The following is a 27,342-nucleotide window of genomic DNA, read 5'->3' as shown; positions in this document are numbered from 1 at the left end:
GCTAAACACCCATGCCTTATCTCCCTGTGAGCTGAAGCATCCAAGCCAGTGTCCCAGACGCCTCAGAGGACCGCCTGGCAGAGGAAAGCCGCAGATGCCCAGCTTTGCAGTTTGACGGGCACAGCAGCTCGCTGCGCTGCCTGGCTGGTAGCCTCTTCTCCACTGGCTGCTCATGGGAAGGTTCACCAGTGCAGAGCCAAAGGGCTTTCAGCTGTTTGCCATTCGCTTTCTGGATGCGATTTATTTTTCACTCGTGGCTGAGGGGGAAAAAAATAAATACGTTTCATAAAAGAATTAAGTGCAAATCTTAACTGGATACCATCCAGCCTTACCTATAAACAATGACACAAGCATGATAATGTGCAGCATCAGTTCCTAAGCAACATAGTTTTGTCTTCAGGTTGCTAGAATGGCATATAGTATTTTGGTAAGGATAACTGACCTGTTGGGGCTGAGGCGGGCCTTGTGCAGTAGGTGGGCTGCCAGCTCAGCCGCTTCTCCTTCACAGCTTCAGGACTATTTATGAAACCTGCGTTTCACTTGGAGCTTGTCTTTTTGGAGTAATAGGCAGGGGTAATCAAGTCCAAAAAAGGGTTCTTAGCGCAGAATGGCTCTTGTACTTTAAATCCATAATTAACAAAATTCCCCATTAGCTGGCCTGTACTGGCAAGCATTTCCCTTGGTCTTTGGCTGCCCATTGTGTGTCCCATAGCAAGAAGCTCTGGCAAGGTTTGTGACAAAGTGAACATTGGTCCCTGGGGGTTCCCAGGCGTGACTCTGTCTGCTGCGTGCTCCCCTACAGCTTTTCTTCAAGCAGCTTGTACTCTGAGTGTATTGTGAGGTGGGTAAAAGAAGCTGCAGGGAAACAGGCCCTTGTGGTGTTTACCCAGGCTTTGAGAGCAGAAACTTTATCTCTCTTCATCTGTTTTTTATAGAATAGTCAGGAAAATCATTATCAAATTCCAAATGCTAAAACTGCATGAAAAGGGGAAACATTCCTATTATAACACTGCATTTTAAATGTGCTCTCCCTTCGTAACCCTGCAGAATTCTCTCAGGAAATTAAAAATCTGTTGAAATTGCCATTAAGACACTTTTTGTTTAGATTTCAGGATGCCACTCACAATAAAACAGCTGCAAAATAATATCTGGTGGCAGTTCAAAGTGAAGATGAAACAACAACATGTGCCATTATACCTTTCCCAAGTCACTCTTAAACAGTTGATGGCCACGAGGCCATTAAAGGGTGAGCAAAAGGGTTGTTCTGCTTGTCTTTCAAAGGCGATGCTGAAATAGAAAGGAGTGGAATACATGAACTATTTTCCACCAAAATAGGGCTAAAAATGTTAAAGAGTTGTCTGGTAATTGATGTTAAAGATTTTTTCAGTCAATTTTTACATAAGTTCTGGTCTTGTAATATTACGTGCTTTGACATTTTGTATATGGGATCTCTGCATGTGAATGAGCTGAAGGGCTGATATGAAGGAAATAACTTTGCAACGGAATTAAAGCTGCTTTGGAGCAATGGATCATTTGGAATGTGCTGCAGGATATGGTTCTTTCTCCCAAGATATTTTTTTGTTGTGCTGGCTAGTCAGAACTTGAAGTTTTGAGACACTGTGGAAGCTTTGGCCTGACATTGTGTATTACAGAAATTCAAGACCTATTAAAAGCTTTAGCTGTGCAATCCCAGGTAGAATTACTTGGCTACTTGGCTTTTACAGTCTCCGCTTGTTACATTTGAATATTTCATTTCTGCTTGTCCTGCACAACGCGATGTGCATGATACAGTCATGATGCGTTTATAGGATACTTCCCACTGTATATATACTTGTGACAAGGTGGTGCTGAAGGCAGCTGACTACATCTGTGGCTGCACGTATCTAATTCCAGGGTGATCTGAGGGGAGGAGACCCTAAATGGTTCGCTGTAGTACACATTCCTCTCTGCTGCACGCAGGTCAATTATATCCATCATTTAACACGACTTGACCAACCAGCTAACCAGCATCCCTAACCTTTCACTGGGGTAATTGCACTCTTTGCCAAATTAGGAACTGTTTTGGCGCCAAGTCTTTTCCAAATGCTGAGTCAATCTTTGTTTCAAAGTTTGCTGCCCCAAAGTAATTTTCAGCAAGTAATACTGCAACAAAGAACCGCCAGCTTTGGGAACCATCACAGCCCGGGCATCACTCTGGCTCACCTCCTGTCCATCGGGCTGCAGGGCTCAGCAGGGTGAGGAGATCAGCAGGTGACAGGTTGCCTACCTTAAATTCACATCAATTTTACAGTCTTTTCTTGGGTTGAAGTGAACCATTGGTTCTCTCCTGACCTCGTTTATTAAATAAGACTATAGTGGTTGTACTCTGTTGAGCGCAGCAGTGAGTGGGAAGACCAGCCTCTCACCTCCCAGTTGTTACCTCTTCAGCCCCAGTTACATCAGCAGCATACTTGCAGCTTATGGATATCAGCTTATGGATCCATACATTGCCCGTGATGTTTTCGTGCTCAGAGGTCCTGTCTGCTGCCTGTTTGTGCCCATCACCCCAGTGCTGCAGTCTTCACTGGCTGACTCCAGAGCAGTCCCAACAAAGAGTAGGGCAGGTCACCCCCTGGTCCAAATTGTCAAAATAAGATTATTGCTCAACCCAAATAAAGGTAACAAAATGTGACCTTCTGTTGTTAAAACCAATTAAGTTTCTTTCCATCAACTCTCAGTTCATTATCCCTTTCACCCCCCAGGCCCTGTTCCTCCATCTTTTCAGGCTTGGTGCAGAATTAATGTTAAATCCCATTAGCCTGACCCCGTTTTCCCCGTTTTGCCTTGTGGCGCTTTGAGTTGATGCGCTCCGACAGGTTGGTTCAGCAGCTCAGGGATCAAGGGGAGCAGCAGGCCCACGAGGAGCTTAGGGAAGGCGCTGCTCTGCTCGAATTCACCTCACTTTTAAAGGTTTCTCAAGGGCCTCAGCAGCGGGGGCTCAACGGGAAGAGGACGAGCTCTCAGCTGCAACTCATGGGCAAGTAGCTGCCTCCCATGCTAGGGTCCCACCACCCATTTATTGAGATAACTCCAGTTAGGAGACAGAACTCATCGTGGGAGGGGTGTCTGTTCCCTCCTGTCTTTTCACTGGGAAGTGAGGGATGAAAAAAATATCGCTGTGTCTAAATCGATCTCTCCCACTGCATCAGAAGGGAAGGGGAGGCCATCTGCTCGCAGAGCTATCTAGGACTATGTTGGCCATTTTTTATAGGTTTGTGGTGCAAATGAAACGGGGGTGGGCAAGATCCAATGTAAAGATTGAGTGACAAAGCTGTGCTGTGGCCTTTCAGAAAGGGTGTTCCTGCTCCTGTTCCCAGCAGTGGGACGGTGGTCTCGGGTTTGCTGTGCTCGCGAGCTCAGCATGAGCACTTGGGGTCTCCATCGGTGTGACGGGTGGCAGTAGCAAATGTGTCCTGTGAGCTTTGCAGAAGATGCTGGACCTTTGCATCTCGTAGCATACAGAGAAAGTTACATGCAACCCTCGGTATGGAGTTGATATAGAGCTTCTGGCACTCAGCCTGGTTTTGCTTGATGTCTGTACATGTGTCACCCTCACGTTATCCTTCTGCGTGTGATGCTGGGGATCCCAGCCCATAGGTCAGACGTCCCAGGACAGCCTCTGGATGGGAATGCCATGGGCATGGGTCTCTGCTCCAACATCAGCCTACTTCACACAAGATGCTCTTAAAGCCTCTTTGCCCCTCTTCCTTGCAAGAAAGTGAACATTTTCTATTATAATCACCCAACCTAATGAGCAAGTTGTTTCTCTTACTGATTTGTACAAATAAAATTTCAGTTGGGTGGGAGAATATATAAATTAGGCGCGAAAGTGAATGGTTGCTTTGAATCTGTGCTCCTGTTTAATTTCTTCTCTTTTATGCCAAGCTGCTTGGTAATTTAATTTTGGAGATGGTGAAAAAAAAATGCTGAAAATAAAATATGCAAGATAAAATATACACAGCACAAACAAAAAGATCCCACTCAGCCCAATATCTGGATTTTTAAAAAAAGAAAACAACACACAAAGTCTCACTAATTTGAGTAATGGACTTGTTGATCATTTCTGCCTCTCACTCCACTTGCTCATTTAATCAGTGATTATTGTTTTCATCAAAATGGGATGTGTCGTGTAGGCAGAGGAGGTTCTGCATGAATATGTAACAGCAGCCGAACACTGAAAGAACGCAGAGCAGGGAGCAGCGTTCTGTACTAAATAAAATCCCAGTGCTTTGATAAACCTCAAAATCTATCATGTTATCGTGCTTGGTTTTAATAACCCTTGGCTTAGGCAAGCATTTTGATTTTGTGTGTGTGGTTTTGTTTGTTTTTGTTGCCTTTTTTTTTTTTTTTTTTTTTAGATATTTTTCAGTAGATAATTAAGCAGGCTTAGTTCTCTTTGTGACTTAAGCATAGGATAGCTGTGTCTGTCTTAACTCCTTGTGGTGCTGCATCCTTACGAGGTGCATTCTGGAATCGATAGGAGGCTGGCTTGTGTTTCTGATCTATGGGGAGTGTGTTTGTTAGCTTGTTAAATGGGATAGTTGTCTGTATTGATCTCTGCATTGATGCAGTTTAGTAATGGAATGGCTTATTGTAATGCTGGGTAAGAGCAACTTTCTGAAAAATAGTGTCTTGACAAATATACTTCAGCAACTGTTAGAAGTCGTGTAGTGACCGGCAGCAATTCTATTTGTCACTCCTACACATTAATGAGTAAGGCTTCTGGGGAAAAAAATGGGTGCTCAAGAACTTTTGCTATGGAGCATTACCTGCAATGAGATACATAGGGAAGGAAGAAAAGAGCAGCCGTCAGAATGGCAGGAGGACAGTGCTAATTTTAGGCTATTAAGATGCCATGCACATATGCAAACAACACGATTTCACTTCCTGATCAGCATGGTATCTGAACTGGGAGTCACCACAGATGCCTGTTAGGATTTCCCATAGCCCGTTCCCAGCAGACAGAGCCAGATCCCTGGTCTTGCCTGTGCCAGCATAAACCGAGGTCTGGGAGCATCACAGATATGTAAACGGGATGAAAGTTAGTCTTTAGCATTTATCAGCTGAAAAGAGGATAAAAGTATGTCTTTCAGAATGTAGCTGGTATAAAAATAGACAGAAAGTGGTTCTCTTATTCCACAAGCTGTTTTTTTCCAGTGGATAGAAAACCTTATTGTCATACAAGTTGATAGATAGGAATAAGCTGAAGAGAGAAAATACACCCCAGGCATTGTTTTGTTTTCTTTGCAGGGTTAAAATTAAGTAAATAACGTCATTAAATTCAGAAGTTCTGGGTATGAATCTTTCTTAAACACAAGTCTCAAGGTATATAGCGACGTGGCTTGAAGCTTTTGAGTTAGCCTATTCAGGTGCAGTGCTGCTTCCTGCTCACTGTCTGTCAAAAAGATCCTTTACATCAATGCTCCGCTTTCTTCTAGATGGAAATGTAAAATACGGTAGACCTTTGACAGTATAATATTAAAATAGCCTTCATGCATGGAAATTTCAGCAGATAGTTTATGTGCATTAGCTTCACATGATGCATTCAATCATTTCATAGAGTCTTAACAGAAAAAGGTTAAAAACTTTCAGATTTGGACACATCGATGTCATCTAGCTAACCAGGACCATTTTACCACAGAAATCACAATTGTTTGCATTCATCCTGCCCACTGCCAGCTTGGAAAGCTGCTGACTAAAGTGCTAATGGCAGCTAAGGTTTGAAGGCCAGCTAAAAAGGTTTGAGACTTTGGCCCTGTTACTCATGATCTATACCTGGCTGGCTGGAGGACGTCAGGTCCTGTCTGCCTTGGCAGAAAGCACCCAAACGCATGTGTGGTGTGTCCCTTCCATGCCATGCGTGTCCCCTCCATCTGCCTAGCTGATGGAGACGTCTGGCTCTTGGACCTGTGTGCCCTCACATGGCCTGCAGGCATCGTTTTGGCACACAGGGTCACAGGGCTGCTTCTGTCTCCTGTCCTGGCCTTGTCTCTTCTTCCCCAGGCTGCCTTCCTTCTGCCATGTGGGCATGTCGAGTGGACGTGTGCGTCCTGTTTGAATATTTGCATACTGCTTTGTCTGTGAAAGTAATTACTCCATTTCTATTGAGTCCTAGGGATTTGAGGCTGGAGACAGAAGTGACAAGTGGAAATCATACAACTGTGAAAACAAAATGTCATTAGAGAGTTGAGGAGTGTTCCTGCATTTCAGCCTGGAAATGAGTAAAGCCTTTAAAGAGTGGTGCCTTTGCTCCAGGCAGCCGCACAGCTTATTGGGGATGCAAATAGTTGCACACCTTTTGTCTGAAGATGCCCCAAATATTCCCGTTTGTCCATCTTTCCCTCTTTTACACGCAGCAAGCTCTCAAAACTTTCTGCAGAGCAATGCATAAATCATTCCGCACCCACAAACAGAAACGTTTGCATGTGAATGTGAAATGCCAAAAGGAAATCTGCTTACTCAAGGTTTGCACTGTAGTGTGGGAGGAGAGCCAGCTCGTGCTTGGAGATGAGTTAATGCTGAGGAGGAATCAAAAGTGGGGGTTACTTATCCAAAAGAGCTAAACCTTTTTGGCTTAGGCTATGCTGGAAGTGTGTAAGCCCCTTACTGCAGTATTTTTCTCTGCACCAGGCTGCATTATTTTACTTTCCAAATCGGAATTAAGGGAATGCCAGTGGGGCTTGGTAAACAGTTTTTGCCAGCACTGATAAAAATGTTTGAGCTTTCTTCCATACATTCAGTTCCACTGAACTGACATCTCTGCTGAATGTGGTGAGAAAGGAATTTTGCTTTGCTACAGTATATACCTTTAACAAGTTTTCTAGCCCTTATCTAAGGTAGACACATGTCTCAACATTTACTTAAAAATATTTGTAGGAAATATGCAATTATCAACCTTTTTAGCAAAGGCTATCTGGAAGGCACTCAAGCTCTGGGCGAGAAGGATGGAAAAAAAAAAATATATATATATATGCTAGTGGTGATGCTGATCATTCGTAAACTCAAACAGAGAAATACATAGAACATGCATGCACAGTAGGTGGATCAGGAAAGCCTTTGTCCTGCATGTAGTTAGTTGATTTTCTTTGATGGTCTTGCATGTGTGCCCAGTTCTATGCAGTTGCACATTTGGAAGGAACTTGGGAAGCTTTTGTTATGCAAGTGCTTTTTCATTGCATTCATTGGTAAGCATACATATGATCTAGGCTTAGAGATCATATAGAGTCAAATTTATGAAAGGAAATCAGTATTTTAAGTAATGCATCTCATAATTTTAACATAAAGCACATTGGTTGCTTTAAAATTGGCGAAAACAGCTGCACATTACACTACAGGTTATTTTTTTCCCTATTTTTATATTTTTTGTTGCAGTGGTAAGGATGCTCAGAAAACGTCATTTTAAAACTAATGTTTTGGAAACATTAGTGAGTTAAATCTCAAACCACCAGTGATATGTGTGATAGTTCCATGGCAGAGATGGACAAACCGAGGTACAACTGGGCTGAGCTCCCTGGCAAAGCCTCCATAATAAACGCCCTAAGAGATCTTAGGAGAATTCAAGCACAACTCTTAGCTGTTAATTTTGAGCGTCGTCCCTGCACATGCTGCACCCTAACAAACGGACATGCAGACCCTTACTCAGGAAGCGGTTTATGAGAGTACAGCATGAAGCTGCATCGTTTCAGAAGAGTTGTGTGTGTGCTACAGTGAAGCACGTGCTGTTAAATGCTGGATCAGACTTAAAGCTAACGTATATGGTGTGGTTGATAAGATCGTCTGTAATTTAAGCACTTCTGATGAAATTGCGCTATAAAATAATTGGAAATTGAGTAGATTACTTTAAACTTAGCAAGTAGCTAAAGAAAGTCAAAAGCAACAAGTTAAAAAGTTTTAATGAGTACATGCGGTGAGTGTTTTATTATCGTAAAAGCCCAAGGGTTTATTAGCTGATACAGGGCTGGCGTTTTTCATTAGCCACAGGCATTTCAAGGTTTCATGGGATATAGCTGGAAAACATTCCAAACAAATGAATATTCTATTTTAAAGGAATAATGAGACGTTGAGGGTTTTTATAAACTCCAAAGTTTGCTAAGCCAATATCTCTAATTAGATGAAGGTACTCTCTATAGATGCTTTGCATCAGCGACTGTGCACACAGCAAATGTTTTAAGCATTTACATATCAAATACTGCTGGCAGCGTTTTGGCTGCAGTCCAGAGCTGGAGATAGTTTTAATCACATTTGTTCATTAATGCTTGGTGGAATTCTCTTATATATGGTCTCTTCAGGATTTTCATTTAAGCGTGTGCTGCCTGTCAGCGGTAGGCTTATTTATTTATTTTATGAATGACATCTGAAGCACTGGATTTATATTAAAAGGGGTTGTGGAGTGTCTCAGGAAGCAGACAATGGGGTTTTTTCCTTTTCTCTCAGTAGATCTCTCTTGTGTTCCCGAGCATTTCTGTACTACTAGGGCAAGGTTAATTCAGCAGTGTGGCATTTAAGAAGACGGCCACTCTCCTGTGACTCTTGGTTCTTTTCTGTTCTTTAGGAGGCAGACAGTAGTTGAATGGGAAGCAGTAATCGAAAGTACAGCAGAGATGGTTGTATTGCTAATAAAACATCTGAGAGTCATCCAACACCGGCAGAGCTGCGCTGCGAGGGGCTGCGCCCTGCACGGTAACTGAGCAGCACCTGGGGCATCCCAACTCCTGCTTTAGGAGCCTGGGGTGTTACACCCTGATGGACAGCTGAACTCCACCACAGCCTTGGGCTCTGCTCACAGGCGCCACTGCAGCCCCCTGCTGCCAAACTCTTGCCACGTAAGCCCACTCCCCACGTATGCCCGGTACGGAGGCACGTGTGTGTGACTTCCCTGCCCAGGTGGCAGCGCTCAGCCCTGCAGTGCTGTGGCCAGCCATCTGCACGGGCAGTACTTCTCCATTATCCTGTTCCTCTGTTAAACCTGACTTGAAAGACAAAACAAACAATTCAAGACAACTGCTGTTAAAGCAAAGGCGTTAAGTCACCTGCAGCCTTCCACGTGAAGTTGGCCTCTAAAACCCTATCTGTCACTCTCATTTTTATGCTGTTCTATGAATGACTGCTCTTAGGGGAATCAGCTTCCCTGAGCAAATGCTAATATTTATTCTGTGATGGATAGCAAGGGCTAAATATAGCCTTTTCTTTGTGATTTCAGACAGCAGAGTCTTTTCTCCTTGCCACAGCCTGATCCCTAATACATACGGGTCAGGCTCCTGGGGCAGAGGCAGGGCTCTCAAACTGCCTCCTGGGGAGAGGGAATGAGGTGACAGCACCAACACAATGGCCAGGCTGCGAATCTGGGGTCCCAAAACCAAATCCTGCAGTGGGAGGTGTTTTGCTTTATTGTTCTGCTTGCATCCACGTGGTTTTATCCTCCTGCTGTAAGCATTTCCTTCTGGAAGAGGTCTTGTAGGTTTTTGCTTTTTTTCAGCAAAGCGATTCCACTATTGTATCTTTTTGTTAGTTTGCCTGTGTTTACCCTTTCCTTCTTCTGTGCCATGTGGAGGTGCAGGGCTGCAGAGCCAGCCTGAGCGAAAGGAGAGGGCAGCAGGGCAGGGCTCACCGCAGCTGGGGCAGCCCCAGGGGCAGGGATGGTCCAGAAGGAACTCGCCTCCTGCCACTGACCTCTTGGCAGCAGTGGCATGTCCTAATGATTCACAGCGATGTGTTAGGTACCGTTAAATTTATCACTTATTCAAATCAATGGGCTTGATCACAATTATTAAAATTCATTGAGAAGAAGGCAGCAAAATCAAATGTGATCGGCCCTTCTACTTCGAGGCTTGTGTGCATGTCTGCATGTTTAGGATAAACATGTTCAGCTGGGAGGGACCTACAGGGATCACGTCCAGCTGCCTGACCACCTCGGGGCTGACCAAACATTAAAGTATGTTATCGAGGGCATTAGCCAAATGCCTCGTGAATGCTGACAGGCTTGACTTTTGGTTGTTTGCCTCCATTATCCTTCATAGGCTCATAGGCTCCTTCATAGGCTTCATAAGCGTCATAGGCTCCTCATTGCTGCTTCACACAAGGTTGGCCTCCTCGCCCTGCTCTCCCACACACTCTCTCATGTTTGTTACTCTGGTTTCTGGCTATTCAGCTGCCTTTGTGATACCCACCCAGCTCTCAGCACCACGGCACAACGTAAGGTAAATACGTGACAGAAATCTCAGAGTTGATGTTTAAGCAACATTGCCAGCAGCACCATAAAGGTGTGTTCAATGGCAAGGGTTTCTAGGTTTGTCGGTTGCCGCAGCTAATTATGCACTTACATAATATTTTGCACTTGCTGTGACCAGGATGTGACTTGTCCCAGTCTTGGCACACTTATGCTCATTTTGCAGGGAGTGTGTCCACAGTCAGGGTAATTAAAAGTTCCTTTGTTCCCGTGTGTGTAGCAATAAAAAGGGCATTGATATTTTTTTACCTGCCAGATTGGAAAATGTCTAAGAGATAAAATCTCTGGAAAGTCTCCACATTGACTTCTTCCACATGTTAAAATTACATCAGGGACAAAAGCATTACCAGCCAAAATCACAATTCAAATAAAATTGCTGCTTGGGGAGAGGAGTTGCAGAGATACTGGTGCTTGCAGCAGGCTTTGCCCTTTGCATCTAGAGGAGTGTGGAGCCAGGACAGCAGATCTGGTTTAAACAATTTTAAAGCTGCATTTTAATTTTCTTGTGCTAGCTTTTCATATTCCAACATCGTAATTCACACATAACCACATCTGTGATTAAAGTGAGTTACAGCTGCCTGGAAGGGGTAGCAGTATGCACTTCTCAGCACTGATGAAGCATGATGTGCATGGCCAGACACATAGGGGGAAAAAAAAGAAAAAGAAAATAATGCCAGAAAATGACATGGGACTTGGGACACCAGCTGATGCTGATCCTTGCAACTGTCTGTTACCTTTTCTCTCCTATTGCTCTGAAGTATAAACCAGAGGTTGGGAATTTTTTGCCCTTTTAGGTTTTCCTTATGTAATAAAACCATTTTAACAAGTCCTGAGTTTTAGGGCAGGGTGAGCATTCAGATTACAAAAGGCGAATAGGAACAGCCCTTTACGATGATGTAGCCAAAACTCTTTAAAGTTTTAAGTGCGCTGGAAGAAGGCTGTTTTCACTCCGCTGTCCTGTTCCACCCATTTGTTACCCATTTCCCTCTCCTTCCTCCTTAGAAACAGAAAATGGGATGGATGCAGCCTTCTGGAAGGAGCTGGTGGTGGCTGCTGCTTTGGGGAGCAGCTCTGAACGCGATCTTGCACCAAGTTCAGCTGGTGCCTCTTCTGTTCAGCATCTCAAGATGTGTCTTCCTCTCTGCTGAGGACTGTGCTCTTATTTAGTCTTTAATGATCTTCTAATATTTTTCTTAACCTTTTTCCCACAAGCACACCAGGTCAGAAGACCTTTGTGTGTGTGTGTGTTCCATGCAGTACAAGGTGTGTTATGGGTGCCATGAGCGTCATTAACAATTTCAAGTGACGAACCTTCTTCTAGTGTTACCACTGCGTTTCCGAAAGGGCTTTCAATAACATCAATCAATAACTTAGGGCTTAATTGTTTCCCCTCTTATAGCAGTTATCTTAAAACGCAGTGCAAGAGAGCTGGATCCTGTATGGCCAGAATTGCATTAGGGCTCTGGCTCTGGCTTGTGCAGTGAGAAGAGATCAGTGTGTAATTCATATTAATGACTGGGTGCTGCTTGCCCAGCTCCCATGCCCTGCAGTGTCACATACACACAAACCATTCCCGCTGGCTCATTGATGAGGCTGTTAATCTCCAGTTCAGCCTGGGTAGATACTGCACAGAAACAGAGGTACGGAAGTTGCTCTTTTTTTGTCTGATTTCCACACAGAATCAAGTGAATTGTTCCCATATGTGTGTGCTGCCAAAAGTTTCTGAACATTTGATCCAACTTAGTCGAACTGTTAAGCAATTGTGTAAGTTTTGTCTTATGAATAGCCCCATTGAAGTGGGTGCTGTCCTGTACGTCCTTCAAGTTGCCTGTGCGTTAAAGTACCTTGCTGAATCAAGGACGTTTATGTTACCCTTCACTGTTTTCCAAAAGTAACAGTTGCTTGTTTTTCTTTTTCTCAGATTCTCCAAACATTTTCTTAATCTATTTTCACAGCTGTAAACTAAGGGGATCTCTGCTCTTTGTTTGGATTAGTCACCAGTGCTTGGAGGATTTGTTTAAAGCCAGTGAGGCCAGCACTGCCTTTTGTTCTCCGCAGCACTGAGCTGTGGTGGTGCGTGGGGAGGTGCTCGTACCACGTCCTGGGCAAAGCTGCCAGAGTCTCCAGACAACGCAAACACCATATCACTGTTTTTGTTTCCCGTTTTCCAGTTCAGCTCCCAGTGAACACACTGTGATCTGAAATTACTGCAATGCTAAGCCATGTATGTGTGGTTCTTGAGTCCCAGGTGACGCTGCTTACACCCTGGGACACCTGAGTCCTAGGCCGGGGGCTGCTCATGAGAAAATGCTAATGGCTGGCCTTGCTTTTCTTGGGCAATCTCTTCTGAACTCTGCTCTTGCTCTAGGTCTCAGCTTTACCTTTCTTGGACCCCCCAACCCTTGGTCCTGACCCTGTGCTGAGCCCCAGCCCGGGAGCTTAGCCACAGTCCCAGATCGGGCAGTGCCAGGGCTGGGTCACGGGCAGCCCTAAGGCTGCTTTGTCTGAGGCCATCTGTCCCCTGAGCTCTACCCTACAGGAGAGGAGCAGAGGGACATTGGTGAAGGTCTGGTGGAGATGGATCCCACCATCCCATCTGGACGACCTGCTCTTCTTCATCAGGGAAGTCAAGCCTTGTTTCCTCTCCAGTCTTTGCTTTTCTTCCTCTCACGGACACCAACCCACACAGATTCTCTCCACGCTTGGGATTCCCGGGAGGTTTGCTTTCCCCTTTCACTCCGCATGCTGCACATCTGAAAACCGGCACATTTCCTCTCCCCGTCCTACTCTCACGTTCCTTCCCTGCTAACTGCAAAGGTACTCAGCTGAGTAATTCTTCTCCCGGGTGCCTCGCCCTCCAAATTAGCTTAGTGACAGAAGGAAATAAAAGTGGGAGCTGTGCAAATGCGTTCCTCACCTCCAGCCTCACGCACCATCTCCAGAAAGACTTCTTCCTACATCTGTATTCATGCTGCTACACACTAGGGAAACTGATAGAAATGTAATATGTATATTAGTGTGCACATTAGCATGAACTGCTCTCCCTTATCCCCATGACTTTCTGATTTCCTCCTTAGGAAGGAAACAGTAGGAATATGCTGTCCTTGTTACTTCGTTTGCGCTGTGATGGTTAGCAAAGGCTTTTGTGCCAGGTTTACGCTCGGTGAATTATCCCTGAAATTTGTGGAACTCCTGCAGAATTTAATTTGGCATTGTGGAGTTGATGTTGCTCCCAGTGATGTCTTCGGCTGGAAATATCGGCTTTCCATTGCCTCACTTAGATTTAAAATAGGCCCACGCCTTTAGTATTGCTCAACGCGTGCCAGAGGCATTGTCAGTAACGAGTGCCAGCAGCACTGTGATGGCGCTGCCACCGTGCATGACAAAGCGTGGTAGCAGTCTGTGCCAGGGGCGTTTAGGAAATATACCCATGAAGTTTCCGAGGTGGTGAGGAGGATTTTAACAGCCGCATTAGCATCTGTGGCACGTTGAATACCTTTGATTTTCTTTCTAATATGGTGTGGTGGAATAATTTGGAGGTGGTGCGCAGCATCCTCGTGGAGTCAGGGCCAGAAGAAGTGTTTTGAATGAAAGCTTAATAGAAATTCACTGTGCTCCCATGCTGAGCACAGAACTGGTTGACCGCATAAATCTGAATGTCAAATAGCTAGAATGTTTTACCAGATGGAAATGTGATGTTTTATTTCCATGTTGTCAACACACAAAAAGAAGCATACTCAAATGACAAAGAGTAAAACTCTGTATAAAGTTATTTTCTAAAAAATATTTTGATAAAAGTTAGAAGCGTGATGCCACCATTGTTTTCAAGGAGTGGAAAGATGTCAATTATGAATTCTTTTGAGAGCTAAAACCCGGGTGGGCATTTTTAAAGGTATCTAGGAAGTGAGAATGATTAAAAAGCTTGCATAGCAGCCCTGAGTCCAAATATATTTGGTAGAGCACTGCTCAGCGGCATACTGTACGTAGGTGAGCGATCTCTAAATGATGTTTTATTGAGTGGTGTTACTTCAGTTGATTTGATTTTTGTCCTGTAAGAAAATTGAGGCTCAAGCACTTCCAAACTTTGTTGTATTTATAAAGATCATCTTCATGTGCCGGCTTTTGCCTAGAAACTCACCCGAAGATGTCAGCCATTGAAACCATTTCATGTGGAAGCATTGCTAAGTAAATTCACTAAATGCCTATTCATCCCAGTAAGATAGAGAGTCACTGGAGCAGCAAATGTGAAAATCTGCACAGCTTACTATAGAGAAAGCAGTTTTCTGAGGTTGCCAAATTGAGATGCAGAGCCTGACCCTGGGAGGTATTAAAGCTCAGATGAGTGAGCATAGAAGGAGGGTCTCAGGCTCCTGCAGCCTGGTCACATGGGCTGACTGATGGACAGACATCCTGTTTGGTCCAGCTAAAATCAATGGTTAACTTGCTTTTTACTCATCAGTTCAATAATGACATGCTACCTGTGATGACAGAAGAATTCAGGTTTTTGAGAAGTGGATAGAGGTTACCAATCTGATAACATTTCCCAGTTGTTGCAGCCTGACCTCAGAAGTTAAATGCATTTTGTAGAGAAATCTTGTTTAACTTGATTTTCTGTCTTATACTAATTTAATGTTTTCAAGGTACAGTGCTGTTGACAGCTGGCTTATCTTAGGTGTTTTCGCCATCAAGTCTGTTACAGACTGCTAAAATGCTGCTGTATCTATAACGTGGTTTTGAATGTAACTCAGGAGATGAAGATCTTTTTAATATGATTTATACTTTTTTTCCGAAATATGTTGACCTAGAGAAATAGAGAGCAGTTTTGCTGCATTGTTAAAGAAGTAACAGACCACAAAAGCTGCCAAGCATAAATACATTCTTGGACATGTTGGCTGAAATTCTGAAAATACTGGTGTCAAGTTACCAGTCAAATTAATTGGAATTAATCTTCTAAATTCCTTTGTACCTATTAATTTTATTGGGATTTTCACATCTAGATTCTCTTGTTTTATGCAGTCCAACCCTGTCCTCTTCTCTGCTACAAGGACTAAAACAACCAAAATGCCATTAGATACTTAACCGAATTCCCTAGGAAAGATCTAGCAAAGTATATAAAACAGGACTGTCGGTCCAGTCACCTCACAGCTGGCTTTCCCTACTTTAAAAGTGCTGAACAGTATTACTTAGTGCATACTCTGTTACAATGCTGAAAACATCTGCCAAGATTTTACATGAATTTCTTTAAGACATAATAAAGCCATACTTCTTTTCAAGCACATGTTTCTGGGTACAGGGAGACAGTGGAGTTTAGCAGCAGGATGGAAGTGCTTCAGCAACTGCTTCCTTCTGCAGATGGTCTCCAAATGAGAATAAGTGCATAAATTACTCTAAAAAAAGCACTTTTCATTGTGTAATTTGCACATCTTTTGTTCTTTCTCTCACAGGACAAATGACCAACTAGTAGCATTCCTGTCCAGATATCGTGATATGAACTTCTTGAAGTCACACGGCAGGGACAATGCAAGGTAAGCTGGCCTGTTCCTTTGCTACTTTTTTTTCCTTCTGTATCACTGGGAGTTTTTGCATAGCAACTGCTCTTCAGTGTTAAGAAATCACAAGTCCAGCAAAGAGAAGCAGACCTGCTTCTGAGAACAGTTGTTCTGTCCGGAGTGGCTCCTCCTGACGGTCAGTTTGCAAAGATGCTTTTGTGGAGAGGGAGATGGGAAACAGGCTGGGCTTGCTCCCTGCTCAGGGTCTGTCACAGATGGCAGTTTCAGGAGCTGTACTTGGGGAGGAGGGGAGCACATGAGATTTTTCTTTGTTGTCATCTCCACTGCTTCTGTGCTAAGCAGTTTTTACATGTGAAAATGATAGCTTTCTGATTCATATCTCAGAAATTGATAGTATTACAAGCTATGCCCAAGCAAGCATCTAGAGCCATTTTGGAAGCTCCAGAAACCCTATCACTTCATGGGGCTGGGAACACACAGAAGAGGAGTAATCAGACAAAAATGTTCCAGGTCTGCACAGCACCTCGCTGACCACTCTCACAGAGATGGTTTATCAGCTGTAGTAAAATTTCCAGAAAAAGGGAGTCTGCAGCAAAAGCTTGTTGTGCTAGTAGAGAGTCTCTGTGAGCTATGGGATTTGCCCTTTCCCACAGCTCAATGGTAATGCCTATAGCTCTGTGCTTTCAGGGAGCAGCAGTGACCAAACGCCACATTTCTGAAGCTTTAAACAACCTCTGCAGCTGGAAAACCTTTCCCATTTGGTTGTGGTGCTCCTCTTTTCCACTTTATTGATAGCTCTGTACCATAACACCTATCCTGCATCAGTTCCAGTGACTCCATATGCTGAGTTCCAGTAGCTTTGCACCAAAAAATATTGTTTTATTCTGCCTGGGTCACCAGGTCATCTCTTTATTCTGTAAAATGTCAACCATGCTGTAAGGCTGGGTTCAGATAATGTACAGAGAGAATGTGAGACATCGTAGCATGTTCAGCGCCACGGCTAGGTAGAATAGTGTACAGGTCTCTCCTCTTGACGGTTCTTGCTCTTGTCACTGGATTTATCAATTCTGTCATGTTCTGGTTTAAATGAAGTCCTCATGAGCATTCATCTTGTGCATGCAGAAATTCTGTAGCAGGTAGTGAAAATAGCAGTGTGAGGAATAATATTTAAATCGGAGTCAACAGTTTTCCCAGGAGAGTCCCCGGCCTGGGAAATGCGGAGTGTCAGAGTGATTGGCAGGCTCAGCTCTGGCTGGCAGCAGTGATCGACAGCGGAGCTGAGTAAAAAAGGAAGGAGGAACAGCCGGGGACAAGCAGTTGGTCCCTTACGCCTTCCTACTCCACTGGTGCACCCGATTCTTCTGCAGTTCCCTGAGCTGGCTAAGGAAAATAACTAATGAATTATGACATGCCTGCAACAAGCTGGTTGGAACATGCCAACCTCAGCTAGGTTAGAACAATCTAGGTCAATTAAACACACTAATCTGGTATTAATTTAATAATAAAATGAGCTAATGTGCCACTTGTCCTATGCTCAGAGTAATAACCACCCATTTATTAGTTCAGTGGTTCTCTTTTACTCCATAAATAGTTCAATACCTTTTAGCCTATTAGAACACATCATCAAGTTTTATTTTTTCTCCTGGATTTCTAACAGAAGTTCTCCGTGCATCAGAGAGCATCACGTGGGACACCAGCGAAATTTTGCCTCCTCTGCCTGTGCACTCTGTGAATCCTGTAAGCGCTCCCGCTCCTGGGCCCTGTCTGAATGGGCCCTTTCATGTCACCCCTTGGCAGCTCCCCAGAGTTTCTGTGGGGTGGTATGCTGGGGTGATACGCTGGGGTGATGGTAGGCTGGCTCCCCTCCTCCTGCACGCCCCGATATCTGCACAGACAGGGCTCAAGCCAGCAGCTGCAGAGGCCTCTGAGTAATATGGCCATTCAGTAAAAGTTAACTCCATGGGTGTCAAAGGTCAAAAGCTGATCAGAAAGTAGTTAGACCTCTGTAGAGCGGGTGAATTTCCAGCTCTGCATCTACATGGTGAGAGGGAAATTGCATTTAATGTGGAGATGTGCAGCCTGATCGTTCTGTTTTGGTGCTCCACTAACTCAGGCTTTTGTAAACACACAGTCTGCCCTGCCTATTTGACCAACAATTGCCAAATGATTTCCATTTAATATGCAAGCAGTGGTCGTGCCAGTGAGGTTTAGCTCTGTAGGTAGCAGTTAGTAAAACCCTTGAACTCAAATACCTGGTGTAAGAGTGGACAGGTGGACCGAGCACAAGGGCTGTCCCCCCATGGGCTGCTGCCTACAGCAGCACCTGCAGGGAAGCAGAGACAAGAGGCAGAGGTGGTGCTTCCCTGCTGCGTTCCCCAGCCTCCCGGGATCTCTGGCTGGAGAATTTCCACTGCCAAGCTTGGTGACTTTCTCATTTAAGAGTCAAGGATATGGGTTGTTATTTTGTTGTTGTTGCTTTTTGGTTTTGTCTCAATTTGTCCAGTTACTTTTTAAGTTCTACCATTTCCTTTGCCTTGCCACAACCCTGTGGAAAACAAGTCTCTGCTGGGGTGAATGGTATGAACAAGAGCTTGGGAAGAGCTAGAAGCAGCAGTCTAGCAGTCTCAAGGTTTGGCAACAAAAAACAAAACGAGACCACTTTTTGAAAGAATTTGAGACAAGCTGATCTCCACTTATTTGGCAATGGGACTAAACTTTCTCCAGGGACATCTCATCTCTAAACAGGCTTGAGCAGGGCTTTTTCTTTAAGAGGGCTGTCATGAAGCCATGATAAGGGAGAGGACACTGGACTAGCCTGACTGACACCCTATGTACAATGATAATTTTACTGTTCTAAGGTGTTTTTCTCACAACATGGTAAACTAATAATGCAGGACCTCAGCATTTAAAATTCATTGAAAATCACGTAACTCCTGCAGCTTTCTATTTTAAGTTTTTGGTGAATATGGCTCCTAAAAAACACGCTTTTCAACTAAGTCTGCCTTGTAAACCACTGCATATTCTCTGAATTTTAAGTCATCGTAGTCTTCAGATCACACAAAGAAGAGAGAAAGATTAGAAGTGGCATCTTAAAACTGAAATGCTCATACAGCTCAATTACAATGTACTTTGTATTCAAGCTGTGTTCACAATCAGTACATGCTTTACTGCCAAATAAGGAGAGAAAGCAGGCTTCCTTTTATAGAGTGAAGCTTTCTTTTAGTTATGCCAAAGTCATTAAAAAGTGCATCGCTCTGATTTTCGTTTAGTGGCTTCAAAAAAGGGAACAGACGTGGAAATGGCTCCTTAACTCAGCTGGAGAAGCATTATTTCTTTAGAGAGCTAGATGTATGAAGTGAAATTGCATACAGTGGCTGGAGTCGTTGCGTAGCACTTAGTGGGCAACACTTACATTTTCTCCTCTTTTCAGTGTCTTAGGCTATTAAAGCCAAAGAACAACCGAGTGGTTCTGTAAGCTGTACCGATTTGGAACACCCGGAAGATTCGTTATTTTTTTGGCAGGAACAGCACCTGGCTGGTGCATTATAAAATATAAAGACAGTCAGATGTGACATGTTCAATGACAGGCAGGAAATTTAAAAAAAAAGAACAAAAACTTGCCACAGTAGTCATTTGGGAGCAGTGTAAGCATGCTGCAAAGGTTGGATGCTGTTAAATCTTAGCAGAATCTGGAGCTCATAGGCAGAATACAAACAGCTAAAGGAAAGGCCATTAAAAGCTTGGTTTGAATCTGGTTTCTTTTCTTGTGTTGTTTGATCTCCTCATTAATGCTGTTCTTCCCAGTTGTCTTCTTTCTGGCTGCTGGTTTCCAGGTACTTTTGGAGTTGCTGAGCTGAACTGTTCAGCTTTTAGTAAGGAGCTTCTTAAGCCCAGCCCAGTTCTCAGAGGTTAGAGACCTTAACTCCTGAAGGGCCAGACCATGTTCCCCAAATCTCCACCTCTTTCATTCTGGTTCTGCTATGCCCATTTGTTTCACCACTCTTTTAGACATGCCTGTTTTCCATTCTGGCACACTCTGTTCGTTGGCCTTCTGTACACAGGATTAATCGTGGTCTGGTGGTCAGTTAGGAAATGTGTCCCATAGTAAATGCTATTGTGCATTGCTGTGTTGATGAATCACTCTGTAAGTACCCAAACACTAAGAAAAAATTAATGTATTATCCTTGCTGTCAGAATATTTTAACCACTTAGCTCCCAGCAGAGCTTACCTTCCTGCTAATGTGAAGTATTTGGTGATTCATTTGGCCTAAATTTTTCTCTCCCATGCTTTTTTTGTTAATTTTTTTTTCTAACACTTAAGTATTCTGAAGTGCACTGACTAGAAAGATCTATTTTTGCTTGTAAGTAGTTCAACTCAACAGTTGCGTGTGAACAGTAGTGACTGAAATAGCAACATGCATCTTCTATGCAAAAAGACCGCACATAAAAATTTTAGACATTACAGCTAACTTTCATGTGTTCCCTCTTGCTTTATGGAAAGTGTTACGAGTGCCATAAAGCCTTTACTGCTTCAGCTTGACAATTTGCCTCCCTGTAGGACTTTTTTTTTCCTGCTCTGTTTTTGGAAACAATGCTAAGCGGCCAATGCAAAGGAAAACAAAAATAGGTTAAAGATGGTAGGAAGATCCAGTAAAAGCAGCCGTATGTCTTGACATGGGGGGAAACTGACTCGTTCTGGTTGAATTTATTAGTCTTGGTAGAGTATGCAAGAAAGACCATCCACCAGTTCAGAAAGGTGCAGTAAGTGAGAAGGTTTGAAATAGCAATAACTTACATAGTGGGGTGGGAAGGATATGAAAATTGAGGAACCAGTAAAGTAATCAGAAATCTGATTTCAGTCATGTAAGTAATAACATTTCTGTCTTTTCCTTCAAGATCCTGGAACATTCTATAAAATAATTATAGCAGGGAGCATCCTTTTAAGTTTGCCAGATATTGATGGCCCTGTTTTACCCACTGGTAAACAGATTAATAGCCTGATTTGGGGGCTTGAAAATCCATATAGAAGCAACTCACACTTACTTGCCCCCATCACTTGGACAATTCGAATCCCCATTTCCTTTTTGTTCTTCAGTCATGTAGTAGCAGCAATGTGTGCCATAGCTGCTCCAGCAGCAGCATCTCATGGACAAGATGACTTCAAGCTCAGCTGCTCTGTCCTAGCAGTGTTCCCAGGTGGAGACTGCTCAGTTGTGTGGGTGTTGGGAAGAAGAGGAGGTGAGGGGAGAAGAAATCATCTGGGGAAGACATTTATTGGAGACAAACAGATGGCAAAATGTCAGCTTTCATATCATTCAGTCTGTCTGTGGTGAATTCATGCTATATCTCTGCATGCCATTATTTGCAGTTTTCTCACAATTTTGCATATTTTTATATTAAAAAAAAACAACACGAGTTATGAACTCTCAGTTCATGAGAGTAAGCCATTACATTTTTGTCCTTGTAAAACCTGTTCCCATGTTTCTTAAAAGATACTGGAAGTGAGGAGTGGTGGAAACACAGAGGCAACTTTTGAAGGTCCCTCTTGAGCAATGTACTCACAGGGGACTTATGAGACTGTTGTCAAAACAAGGCAATGCCTACGGGAGTCATTGCTGTAAAAATAATCTCTGTAAGTTTCTTACACTAAAAACACTTGTAGATTTTATTTTTGGAACACTTGAAGAGTTTGCTCCCTGACCCTCAACATTAAAACGTTAAGAAGCATTAAGGTTTTTTAAGACTTTCTCTGAAAGAGAGTTTTCCAGCAGATGGAAATTTGGATTTTCAAAACGAGTGCAAGTTAACTCTTAGGAAAGGGTGGACAAGAAGACAGTATCATGAGGAATGTCTTCTAAATGTCACATGGAGATATGATGTGATTGAAGCATTAACTGGATAGACTGAGGAAATTGCATACGAAAGAAACAGAAACCATTTATGTAGAGTATGAGGCATCTATTATAAAGCTTGAAAAATCCAGCTATGTCCTTACAGATGTGGAATAATGGACAGATAAAATGTGTATCCATCACCTTTCAGCAGCACCTCTTGTAGAATGCCCTAAACATGATACATGTTTGGCTTCCGTAAAGATGCCCTTGTTTGAGAAGGACCACATGTAACAAAATACTTCAAGCAAGACTTGAAGCTTGAAAGAGGAATTCAAAATACTGTGCTATTTCTGCTGCACTGTATAAAAACTAAATCTCATATTGTCCAGCATTTGTGGTATCAGACCTGTTGTCTGAACACAGATGATTTACTTGCACGCTGCGTTTAAAACTGCTTAAACATATATTGGAAACCACAGTGGTAATGGGGATTGTCAGAAAATCCTTCCAATAGAGCTGTTCGATCTCGTAATTTCTTGCAGCCCAGCTCCTGGGTTCCCAAAGAAATGGCAGGGAGTAATGTCACTAACTGCATCTCGTAGCACTGCCTTCTTTTCCGTGGCTGTCGCCTCTGTTCTCTGCTCTGAACTGGACCCCGGTCCTCCCAAAGTCAGCGCTGGTGCTGCTCCACACAGTCCAGTGCTCGTGTTGTAGGGCGCAGAGAGAGACAAATGACCGACACTAATAGCGTTAAAAAGCACTATTTCCCCCATGTTCCTAGTTGACTTCTGAGCATACAGCACTGTGGTGAAAACTACCAAAAGCATTTCGGTTTGTGTGCTTACTTACGGGTTTGGCTTATGCATGTGAAATAAGCCCAGTCTTACTAAAGCAAATCCAGTCTTTGTAATTTTATGTATGTTTGTGTAGTGGCATTAAAGCTTAAGGGATTGTTAGGGTAGTATTGTGTTCATAATATTTTCTTCAGAGTGAGAGAATTAAGGAAAGATAAGAAGTAATTCTGTTTTTCACCTCATAACATTTGTATTCAGGATGCCGCAGTTTAAGCACATTGGAAAGTGTGTTACGTGTTTTATTTCCCCCGCTCTTTTCTTCCATCTATGTTTTCTATACCACAAGTTTTTTCCTACCCTTTTCAAACGGCAGGCATTCTGAATTCTGTACTTCCTGCACACCCAATTGCCTGTTGTACCAGGAGGAATTATTCCTAATCTTGACAAAGTAGGTACTATTGCTTTTTAACATTATCCCCCTTTTTGAGGTTCAACTCCATTTTGGGAGGTGTTGAGCACAACCAGAAGAGTGAAACATACTGCAAGATCACATTTTTAGGAAAGCAGATGCTTCTCCGGCACTGTGTGGACACTGTGCTTAAATACCTAGCTGTTAATTATTTCACATTTCTTAAGTACTGTGTAACCCTTCGTGGAACAGAGCTACTCATGGAAATGGGGTGAACTCAGGGTTGTGTCTCAGTTGGCTGGACTTTCTTCGTGTCTGCCATGGAGACCAGGATCTCTGGGCAGTGAATGAGACTGCTCTGTGCAGATTTGGATTTTATGAACTTCCTTATTACAAAGAAACATTCAGTGTTTGATTTATGGAGATATATTGTAGCTTAGAGATTGCTCACAAAGTGTTTGTTGCAAGCATTGCCCCCAGGACTGGCAAATTACTGTTCCGTGCTTTCTACCTGGTCACCTAATTGCAAGCTACTGCTTTATGCTCCCTGATGGATTGGCTCCAGTAAGAGTTTCCAAGGAGGCTGTGCAAACACTGACAGCAAGCAGTCACTCATGAACATATAGCCATAGAAATATTTACTTGACTTTTCCCACCAAATATAGCTGACGTCTTCAAACGTTTGTCTAAAGTGAGTTGAAAGAGGAGTAGATACGGTCAAAGCAACGTGCAGAGTTTGTCCACAAGCATGAACGAGAACACTGTCATGGTATGAGTTGAGCTCCAAGCACTGCAGGTCCTTCCTTGCTTTGACATTGACTTTAGACCTGTGATGAGTTGTTTTGCTGATGTATTAGTAGCTGTTGTTCATTGTTCTTATTGTAGTGCAGAGAATGATGATGATGAGGTCTCGGTAGGTACACCTGGAGAACAGCAAAACCTTGGCAGAAGTTTTCTAGGCAAGAGGCCAGAAACACAAAACATACAGGAAGAACCTTTTTGACTTAATAATGTATTCTTACTAGACAAAAAACTGCCGATAAGGAAGGTGTTGCAACCTGATTGCTGCTGGTGCTTAAGGAAGTTCTATTAATTCATAGACTTTGGAAAACAGAAAGCAACAGGACTCTTAAGATCTTACAGTGTGAGCATCCAGTAGTGGGGGTCTCAGCATCGCTGTGGCACACAGTATCACTTGGAGAAAACTCTTCAAAAGGGCGATAGTTGATTGTGATATCTTTGCTGATAGTAGGTAACTGCAGCAGTATTTATTAGCAGTGAAACATACTGCAAGAGCTGAGCTGTGTGTTTATATTCTTGTTAGAGGAGCATGTGTTAAACGCCTTACAAATGCACCATGTGTTATACAATCCTAGAGTCTCATCTGAAATGCATTTATAAATATTTAAATAGACAACAAAATAAGAGGAGTTTCCTAAGATGCATTGCCATCGTGAGCTGTCTGGACAGTTAACAAGCTATACTCAGGGTAACAGACCATGGGCTGCAAAAAGTGCTTTTTTTTTTTTTTTTTTTCCTTTTGTTTTGTTTTGTTTTTTAACAAACTATAAAAATATTTATCTGGAACCTTGTAAACCCTGAGACCATTAGGGCATAAACAGCACCGCTCAGACCCGTAGCTGCCTGGCTGGTGAACTCAGCTGGCAAGATGCTCTGATGTTATGCTATGCTTGCTGGTTACTTGAAAGTGCAATGCAACCCCTCACAGTTAGAGGCTTTTGATGCAGAGTTGAAATTAAAAGAATAATATGTCTTAGATGGAGCATTCTGTGGTCTAATGTAAAATGAAATGCTTTTTCTTAACCCTGGTTTTATCTCCATTTTAGTTTCTCCTGGTTGATTCTCTTTTCATATCATCATTATTTTCCTCCTGTTGCCTTAGATCAGGAGAAAGGTCAGGTGTCTTCATCTGATGGCAATCTCCATTGCATTTGGCTAACCATATGTTGATACAATTATATGTCATTGCCCTGGCAAGTGCAATTACAGTTGTCAGAGGTATGCCAGTATTATCTGAAATTCAGGATTTCAGAAAGCATCAGAAGTTGTCCATGTTGACTAAGATTAATGACATGCTATTGCTAATACTATTGTGGTCGTTTTTTTATGTTAATTCAGGAGTTACCTACTAGGAGTCCTACAAAACCTAAGGAGAGAGATAAGGGGAAAATCACCATCTTTGCATTTCATTGCTCTTTCTGAAGCTTGGCATGCCTTCATAAAAAGTAGTTTCAGTATTATATTGAGCATAGCAAGAAACTAATGACGTACAGCATTAGATTAGAAACAAATCAGTAGGGTCATGCTTTTGACCCCAGCTGCTTATCTTTCTTTTCAGAGATGGATGCTGCAAGCATTGTTGGATGGCTAGTCAAGAATCTTTATGAACTGTTTATAGTGTTAGAGGGGTTTTGGTTTCTTTACAAGGCTTAAGCATTTTACAGATAGCACCTTTTGCTTTCTCTCAGGTAATATCCAGTATGTTTAGAGTAAGTTCTTGCTTCCCTGAGTGCCGAAATTGCTGTTGCCAGAGCAGCTAGTAACATGGATCATCCAAGAAGAGAGTCTGGAGAAAAAAATAATGCCTCATCCACCTTTTCCACTTGGGTATGTAGTTCAGATCTGTGTGCCAGCAGTACAGCCTAGGCTTGCTAGGACAACCCACTGCATCCTCAGGCAGGATCATTTAGCTTCTGGCAGATCTAAAATACACGGGGTCCCATTGGCTCCCAAGGAACATAAACGGGTAACGAGCAAGTGCCCAGTAGAGAGCTGTGATTTCAAAGCCCCTGGTATAAAATACTGCTTCACAGATAAATAGAAATTATTTGCTATGCTAGCATGGTACATTGTTTAGGTATAATAACTGTGTGTGAAGCAGGCCGAGTAAGAGTGAGCCTTCTGAGAAGTGCCGCTTCCTATTTGGTTACTGCTACCTAGAGCCTGGTGTGATGTTCCTGGGGAGGCTTCAAGAAACATTAGCAAAAGAGCTGGGGTTTGCGGGTCCCCAGAGGTATTGCTTCTCTTCAGTTGGGTTGTGCTGCCTTGCTGGAGGAGGAATGGTTGGAAAGTGCATTTAGTTTTCTTCCAAGAACCTTGTTGTATAGGATTCTGGGACAGAGATTTATTGTGAAAACACTTGTGCTCACAAGGATTGTCTTTCTTCACTCTATATGCCAAGATTTGCTTGAGACATTAACTCAAAAGATCATAGAACTGCGTACATACGCAAAAAAAAAAAAAAGAAGAAGCCTGTTGACTTTTTTGGAAAACATGAAGCTGTGAGAGTCTAGACTTGCTGGGACCTTCCTGTTTTGAAAGTGGCCATACTATTCCATTGCCAATTTCAGACAGTAAAGCTGCAGTTGTATAGCTGAGCTTTTGGGGATTAGTTAGCTGTAAGCCCTATCATGTAGGGTAGGCTGAGGTAGGTTGTATGTTGAGGGGTTTTGAAATGGTCAGGAGTTCTTGTGGTTTGGGGGGTTCTGTTGCAATCAAAAAACCTTCTATTTGAAAATGAGAATACAGGATGATAAAGTGGTAGAGATAGCATCTGGAAGAAGTGACTTCATGGAAAAAAAACTTTGAGTTCCTGTTTAAATATGGTCAATAAAATTCCATTATTTTCTTAAAATAATTAAGTCAAATGAGCATTTAGTTTTGAAGGAAATAAATAAATGACCAAACAGGTTTTCAGTGATGAAACTTACACATTAATATTTGATTTGGAGATAACTGCATAAATATTGAATTTGAAGATTACATTCCAGAGCACTGCATTAAAATTGCAAGACTTTTGTATTATCCTTCATAATGGAACATGAAATTAGAAACTTATTCATGGAAAGGAAATTTCTGCTGCTCAAGTCTGCACATTCTCGGCACTTTTGTGTTAACAGAGGAGCTATTCTTCTCATACTGTGAGAAGAGATACAGAGCTATCAGCAGGACATAGACCCTAAAGTCATTTGTGGGCCTTTTAAAAATTAATACACACTGTTTTATAACTTTTTCTAGGTTCTTTGATTGGTATGGAATGAAACTTTAGGGAGTCAGCATACAAGGGGGGCAGACACTCCTGTTTCCAGATGTAGCAGGCCAGAAAGCTTTGGTGCTCCTTAGCTTTCGCTTCTTTTCTCATTCCTTGGGCTGCACATGTTTAAGGACCATTTAAATGTTTTCTTGACTTTCTAACCCTAAAACGTTTCTAACAAGCCTGGTACTACAGCTGGTATAGCTCAGTATCATTTAGGCAAGGCAGTGTGCTGCCCCAGCAGCAATGGCTCCAAGGGGGCTGCTTTGTCTGCCAGTGCAGCATGGGGCAGGGCTGGTGCTGGTCTCACACCATCTGTGCTCAGCCCAGAAGGAAATAAACTTCTTAGGTTGTGCTTCTCTCTGTAGGTTCTGCAGCTCCTGTTATCCTGCAGTCTTAAATCCGGTGAGACCTGTGGTCTTGGCCCATTAGCTTGTGCATGTTCGTTACTATAAACAGTCTGGTTAGCTGGTGTTT

At 42.9% G+C, this 27,342-nt stretch overlaps 1 protein-coding gene across 2 annotated transcripts in view; it reads left to right on the top strand.

The window, feature by feature from the left end:
- Positions 1-27,342, top strand: part of XYLT1 (xylosyltransferase 1) — a 189,008-nt gene that overhangs the window by 128,204 nt on the left and 33,462 nt on the right. For both annotated transcript variants that reach the window (XM_035339161.1, XM_035339163.1), the window contains exon 5: positions 15,709-15,789. In XM_035339161.1, coding sequence (XP_035195052.1) covers positions 15,709-15,789 — 81 coding nt within the window. The remainder of the gene's footprint in view (positions 1-15,708; positions 15,790-27,342) is intronic.

The sequence above is a fragment of the Oxyura jamaicensis genome, chromosome 14 (assembly GCF_011077185.1).
Source record: "Oxyura jamaicensis isolate SHBP4307 breed ruddy duck chromosome 14, BPBGC_Ojam_1.0, whole genome shotgun sequence".
Taxonomy (NCBI): Eukaryota; Metazoa; Chordata; class Aves; order Anseriformes; family Anatidae; genus Oxyura; species Oxyura jamaicensis.
Note: the sequence above shows the minus strand (reverse complement) of the source record. Positions and strands in the feature narration are given on the sequence as shown.